Below are 7,627 nucleotides of genomic sequence, written 5' to 3'. Positions count from 1 at the left end.
TGTACTATGTGCCTGTAAGCATGACATGTCTAACAGCTATATGGGATAGGGCTTAACAAAGTTATTAGCACACTTATTTTTTAAGAAGAAAGGAAACTTTAAAAAGGAACTTTTCTACTTCCCACAATTAGTATTATGCATATTTACTCTAAAAGTAATTGAGCATGAGTTTCTCCACTAGACATCATACTGCATAGCGACGCCTGCTTGAACTCTTTTCCTGCTCATCAACTAACTACTGCCTCCTATGATACTTTTAAAGACTGGAATGGAATCCTTAAAGGTAAATACCTCATAGTTATTTGTTTAAATAAACATAATTCAGAGTCTGGGGGCAGTGGCTCACGTCTGTAGTCTCAGCACTTGGAAGGCTAAGGCAGAGGATTGCTTAAGACCAGGAGTTCAAGACCAGCCTGGGCAACATAGCAAGAATTCAACCTACAAAAAATAAAAAATTAGCCAGGTGTAGTGGCATGTGCCTGTAGTCCTACCTACTTGGGAGGCTAAAGCAGGAGGATTGCCTGAGCCCAGGAGGTTAAGGCTGCAGTGATCCACGATCGTGCCACTGCATTCCAGCCTGGGCAAGAGCAAGACTTTGTCTCAAAAAAAGAAAAGAAAAATGAAATGACTGTTGATTGCCCTTCAAAGCTTGGCCAAAAAGTATGATTAATACAGAGAATCACAAAGTTTAATAGGAATCCTATGAGAGTTCCAGGATTTCTCATTGTTGCTGCAGGTATGAACTGTTTAACATTCTGAGGAGCATTTGCACGTTAGTGGGGGTCCCAGCTTTGCGGCACAATATATTTGACTTATATTGACACCCTGCACCTCCCCCTTTTTGCCCTTGAACTTTTCTTCAGAATTGCATTCTGCCATGCAAAAACAACATTTTGAAGCTCTGTTTCCAGTTTGCTGTAATCATCGCTTATTCACTTGTCAAATAATCGTTGTAATATATACTCTAATATATATTGATGGCCTATGAGGTGCCAGATGTTATTCTAGATACTGAGGATACACCAATGAATGAAGCAGATAGGACAAGTCCCTTATGGGACTTATGTTCTGGAGGGCTGGAACAGAAATAGAACGGATATCCAGATCTGGTGATTATCATAGCCAAAAAGTGTTGAGTGCTTTCTAAGTGCCAATTAGTTATCGATGGTTTACGTAAGTGTACAAATGTGACGCTCACTGTAATCCAATGAGCCAGACGTTATTTTTTTTCCTGATTTTGCAAATGATAAAATTATATCTGGTAATTTTCTCAACATTTTCTGACTAGTGATTGATGGAGCTGGGATTTGAACCCAGGCATTTGGCTCAAAGTCTATGATCGTAAGAGAGAAGTGTAATTAGAGGAGCCTCTCCCCAGTGTATTGGCTGCTGTTTTGTACCTAAATTTGTAGGAAATATTTTATTCAAATGGCCACTTGTTTCTACAGCTATTTTTATGGCTTGGAGAGGAGAAAAGAAAAGCCTAGAGCTCTGTCATCATATGAGAGTGTTGTTCCCATCTGTTTGAGACCTCCTTTTTTTTCCTAAACTTAGAAAATGATATCATTATCCTTGTATCATTTCCTCCCAGGTCTTGATTGTTCAGATTCTAAGGCAGCTGACTTTATGCGTATTCATTCTGGCTCAGATGTGAAACAAGTAACTGCTCACCTTCATGTGGCTGTCTTGTGCTCCTGTGTGAATATGGGCAAGTCTTTTGCTCTCTGCGAGCTCCTAAGGACCTTGGGTGGCGGTGGTTGTACTAATCATCTCCAGGAGTTGAGACTGGTGCTTCTTAAGACTAAGGCACCAAGAAAGCAGTTTCAGAAAGAGGAATGTCATTTGGCTGTAAAAATAAAACCACACTTTGGATATTATTTTCTGATGTTTGATTGCTTTAAAAGACTACATTTTATTCATGCTTTTGGTTCTGCCTTACTGTATATACAAGGGGTCTTTGATCAATGAGGAGCTTGCCTCTGTGACCCACTAAGGAAATGTGAAATCTATTAACATCTTTTTAGCTGTGCAATCAAGAATGATTTGTTGACTCAACCACTGGAAGGGTGAATTGGCGGGCAGTAGAAAGGCTCTTTGCATTGAGAAAATTTTTTTCCTTTTAAAATTAATTAACATGTCAAGTACAGAGAACGATAGAACACATGTCCTCTACTCATTGCTATGAAACCTATTATTGCACTTTGAATCTCTCGTACCAGCCCTCTTTTTCTGCATATCTGTTTCATACTATTTTACAAGTATATAATATTTTCATTTACTATCTTGACCCTCACTAAAAGGAAGATCCATGAGGGCAGAAATTCCTGACTCCTTGGTTCACTGCTATGCCCGCGCCCCCCCCTCCGCCATTATCCAGTCATTGTTCTCAATATTGATTAATTGAATTTTACCATGTTTGCTTCATTTTATGAACAGAACACTATTGGGGTTCCCTCTCCAACTGCAAAGCCTCCGCCAAATCAAATTTTCTTCCTTCCCTAAACCCTTAGAGTAATCAGTATTGTGGATTTGGTGTTTATCATGTTTTGTATATGTTCTTATATCTTAGTACGTGTTTCTTTACCTCCGTTAGTCAGTGTGTAGAGTTGTTTGGGAGCTGTTGTTAAGAGTTATTTATATAAATAGTAATACAACCTTTCTGACTTACTGTAAGGGACAAGCCCATAAGAGTCCTGATAGGACTAGTACCCAAAACTCCCCTAAAGACTTCTCTAAGGAAGACTTTCCACATGCCTTGAGTAAATGCTGAAGCAAGGAATACAATTCATGTACCAGACAACAACACGCATTAACATCCAAGAATGAATCTGTCTAGTTTTTTTTCAATTAAAGTTTAAGAACTAGATATACGTAATATGTTTGTGCCAGAAAATTGGTCATATGTTTGCAGTTTTCTCCAACAAAAGGGGTCCTAACTGTTCAATCAAAAAATGTGTTAACAAAGTATAAGTGGCCTGACATTTTGCTAATAACACTTTTTTCCTTCCTTTAGTTGAGACGGGAGAAGATTGACCTTGAAAATACATTGGAACAAGAACAAGAAGCGCTAGTCAATCGCCTCTGGAAAAGGATGGATAAGCTTGAAGCTGAAAAGCGGTTTGTTTAGTTTGCTGTTCAATAGGGTGTGGGTGGGTAGGTGGGTGTGTGTGTGTGTGTGTGTGTCTAGAGTGCTGTTGTGGGTGTGACTGAGGGATAGCAGCAGACACTTTAATTCCTTTGGTGATGCGGATCATTTTAATCTGCCAAAGGAAAAAAAAATGTTGAAAGCCTCGGAACTAGTCCCATGTTGGGCACCTCTTTATTCTTTACTATCACACTGTCTCAGTAGAATTTCTTTTCCTTTGGTGTTACAAGGCTATGAGAGAATTGGTCATGGTGCTATTGTTCACCTTTAAATTTTCAAGGATGATTGCAATTTCAACTTTCCACCTTATTGAACTGGTTTCTTCAATTGTTTTCTTATATATTTTTTTAATTTTGTTTCTTCCCTCCCCATCCCACGTTTTTTTCTTCTTTTTTTTTTCTTCTTCAGTTGTTTTCTAAAGTACATAGGGTATACTATGTACTATTGTTTATACATCTCCAGAATTTGCTTCATTAGGAAGGCTGAGGTTTTAATAGTAAAATTGTTTTAAAACCTACTGTAAAGAAATACCTTTACATATTTAAGGCTAGGATTCTTTGTGTAAAATGTATGTACTTGGAAGTGGAATGTCACTCAACAGCAAACATTTCTTAAACCCTTTGCACAAGATAGGCCCTTATTTTCAAGGACTGAGTACTTAGGGAGTTTGTCAGGCAGGGCTTGTGAGAATGGGAAAAAGATTCTGTGTGTGGAATGTGTGTATGGGTGTAAAAAGTGAGTTCCTTAAAAATGGTCATTAATTCATTTCACCAACATCTTTTGTTTGCTACCCAGGGTCCTTCTGCTTTAACTTGTTGGTTTACATGCATTTTTGTAAATTGTTTTGAGTTCATGTCTACATTTGCAAAATATAGGCATACCGCATAGGTTTAAGAAAAGTGAACATTTTATGTAATAAATGCAGGGACCATTATAATATTTAACACACTAGTTTTCTCAAGGGTAGACCTGGATGGAGGTAACTCCGTTTTCTCTTGGACAAACTCAAAGATACAAAGTTAACAACAAAACAAGACAAAAACATCAGCAGCAATGGAAAGGGATCTAGAGATCTGTTGCCAAAGGAAGACTTCATAGAAAATAGTTGGAGGTTTTACATGTGTTAGTACTAAATTATTGGGTTTGAACAGTATGGAAGTTTTCATTTTTTGGTCAAAGCTATTGAATATCAGCATTTTATATCCTTGAACATAAAAATAATTGGTAAAGAAGGTAGCACTACCAATTATTAACCTGATAATTTTGGTTTTGTTTTTAACTTCTTACCCCTGCTGTGGCCAAAAGCAAAGGGCCCCTAGTCTAGTTTGCCTTGCCCTTATGACGGGTTTTGCAGGAGGGAATTTTAGAAGTTGAATGTCTATGTGACTTTACCCTCTAAGGAGGTTCATAATAGCTTAGAAGCTTTAATCCAAAGCCATAATAAGGTTGAATTCCCTCAGCAGCATCATACAGTAAACCCAAAAAGTTGAACACTGAGTCAGCAGATAATTCTGAATACATACTGTATTCCAGGCATAATTATCAGATGCAGGTATTAAATAAAGACTTCTTGGTATTGTTTAATTATCAGTAGTCATTTAAAGGAAAAAAGGAGATTCAAATCAGCTCTGTCTTTTGACCTGCGATACCAGGTAAGAGTAACCAGAAGTTTGATGTAAAATGGGCAGAGAAATTAAGCAACCCTGTGAATTCTGGCAGTAAATAGGAGCTTGCTTTCAAAACAAACCTGCTAGCTAGTATGTTGTTTTGTCTTTTTAAGGCAAACTGTTTGTCATTGTTGGAATTTTTCTTTTCAATAAAGAATCCTGCAGGAAAAATTAGACCAGCCCGTCTCTGCTCCACCATCGCCTAGAGATATCTCCATGGAGATTGATTCTCCAGAAAATATGATGCGTCACATCAGGTTTTTAAAGAATGAAGTGGAACGACTGAAGAAGCAACTGAGAGCTGCTCAGTTACAGCGTACGTAGCCTCTGGTTTCACTGGTTTTGTGACCGTATAGTTAATAACCTTACCAAATGCAGGCTGATACCAATATTGAATTACCACTGAATTTGCAATCATTAAATTCATATATCACTGATGCATGTTTACTTAAGTTTATCATCCTGGAATGGATTCTTTTTTTTTTTTTTTTTTGAGTGTTATAGTAGGGGAGAACAAAACCATTTAGAATACTTCCAGAAAATAATTCAGGTAATTTCAGGAGCATCCAGGATGACAGGTAACATTTTTAATCTTCTCTCCCATGTTTATCTCTAGGATTGTACTAACAAAAATATTGCAGCAGACCTCAAAGCACTTTCAAAATCTTAAGGCAGGGGGTAGTGTTTACCTTCCTTACTGCCACGTTCAACCTTAGCTGACATTTGTTCATGGTATTTGAAGAGTAAATGCTTTTGAAATTTATACTCAATATTTTGGAAAAGGCCAAGATGTTGAGTTGAAAAATCAAAGGACTAGAGCTCTGAATACCTGCTAGGTCGCTGTGTATTTCTTGAGTCTCTCCTATTTGTTTGTTCAGCTGTTCCAATTTATTTTTTTGAACAGATAATTCAGTGAAAGGTGTGCAGGGAAAAATAAGTCTTTCTCTTATTCCTAGTCTCTAGCTACCCTGCTCCCACAATTATACATTTGTACTATATTCTTCCAGATATATTTGTATATAAACTTATTTATACAAATATAGTTTACCCTTGAACAACATGGGTTTGAACTGTGCTAGTTTCCTTATACTGTAGATTCCTTTTCTTTTCTTTTTTCTCTTTTTTTTTTTTTTTTTTTTTGATGGAACCTCGCTTTGTCGCCCAGGCTAGAGTGCAATGGTGTGATCTCGGCTGACTGCAACCTCCACCTCCTAGGTTCAAGCGATTCTCCTGCCTTAGCCTCCCTAATAGTTGGGATTTCAGGTGCGCACCACACTCAGCTAGTTTTAGTATTTTTAGTAGAGATGGGGTTTCACCATGTTGGCCAGGCTGGTCTCGAACTCCTGACCTCATGATCTGCCCACCTCAGCCTCCCAAAGTGCTGGGATTACAGGCGTGAGCCACCGTGCCTGGCCAGATTTTTTTTCAATACATAACAGTTGTCCCTTCTTATCTGCAGGTTCTGCATCCACAACCAAAGGTGGGTGGAAAATATAGTATTCATGGGATGTCAAACATGTAGATGTGGAAGGCTGATTTTTCCTATCTATGGGTTCCTCAGGGCTGACTGCAGGAACCTGAGTATGCACACATATTGGTATGCTTGCGGGTCACGGATTCTAAGGGACAGCTGTAGTAACACAGTGAACACTTTTTTACACCTTTCTCTTTTCGCTTACTATGCATTGTAGTGTTTTCCCCTGCCATTATGTACAGAGCTGCCTTCATCCCTTATTTAATGGCAGCAATTTAATTGATTGTATGGATATGCCATAATTTAGTCCTATACCAGTGGACCCTTTTTGGTTGCTACACTACCACCTCAATGAGCATCTCTATACACAGGTTTCTGGGCTTTGGTACCTGTGTAAGAACACCTTCAGTATAGATTCCAAGAAGTGGATTTGCGGGGCCACATGGAATGTGCATTTTTAAAAGTTCAGTGGTTCTTACCTTTGTTTTCTTCTCTGAAGTTCCTTACAAATTCTTGTGCTATGGAGCATCTGGGATGGTACATCAGCATCATCCCTGGAGCCTTTGAGAAATATGATGTATTACTTTCCTATTTCTGCTATCACAAATTGCCACAAAACTAGAGGCTCAAAACAATACAAACTTAACATCTTACAGTTCTAAGATGGGACTCACTAAGCTAAAATCAGAGTGTCATCAGGGCTGCCATTCTTCTGGAGGTTGGTGGGGAGCCTGTTTCCTCACCTTTTCCAGCTCTAGAGGCTGCCTGCATTCCCTGGCTCATGGCCCCTTCCTTGCAGTTGTACCGCTCCACCTTTGCCTCTGTTGTTATATCTTCTTTTTACTCTGATTCCCCTGCCTCCCTTTATTAGGGTCCTTGTGATTCTGTTGGGCCCATTCTGATAATCTAGGATAACCTACCCATCTCAAGGCCCTTAATCACATCTACAAAGGCCCTTCTGTCAATTGAGGTTAGTAGCATTCATACGTTTTGGGGATTAGCATATAGACATCTTTAGGGAATCACTATTCTAGCCCCATACAGGCTTCTGGGCTTACTCCAAGGAGTAAAAAAAAAGGAGTATATTTTTTTTAAAATTAAGTAATCCTACTTTGGGAGGCCGAGGCGGGTAGATCACAAGGTCAAGAGATTGAGACAATCCTGGTCAACATGGTGAAACCCCATCTCTACTAAAAATACAAAAATTACTTGGGCATCGTGGTACACACCTGTAGTCCCAGCTACTCAGGAGGCTGAGGCAGGAGAATTGCCTGAACCTAGGAGGCAGAGGATGCGGTCAGCCGAGATCGCGCCATTGTACTCCAGCCTGGGTAACAAGAG

General features: G+C 39.0%; 1 protein-coding gene across 1 annotated transcript in view; it reads left to right on the top strand.

The window, feature by feature from the left end:
- Positions 1 to 7,627, top strand: part of CCDC6 (coiled-coil domain containing 6) — a 119,319-nt gene that overhangs the window by 91,334 nt on the left and 20,358 nt on the right. The window contains exons 4-5 of the mRNA XM_017542277.2: positions 3,014 to 3,117; positions 4,968 to 5,128. Of these exons, the coding sequence (XP_017397766.1) occupies positions 3,014 to 3,117; positions 4,968 to 5,128 (265 nt within the window). The remainder of the gene's footprint in view (positions 1 to 3,013; positions 3,118 to 4,967; positions 5,129 to 7,627) is intronic.

This window comes from Cebus imitator, unplaced genomic scaffold, assembly GCF_001604975.1.
Source record: "Cebus imitator isolate Cc_AM_T3 unplaced genomic scaffold, Cebus_imitator-1.0 Scaffold142, whole genome shotgun sequence".
Lineage (NCBI taxonomy): Eukaryota > Metazoa > Chordata > Mammalia > Primates > Cebidae > Cebus > Cebus imitator.
This window is presented reverse-complemented; position numbering and strand designations above follow the sequence as displayed.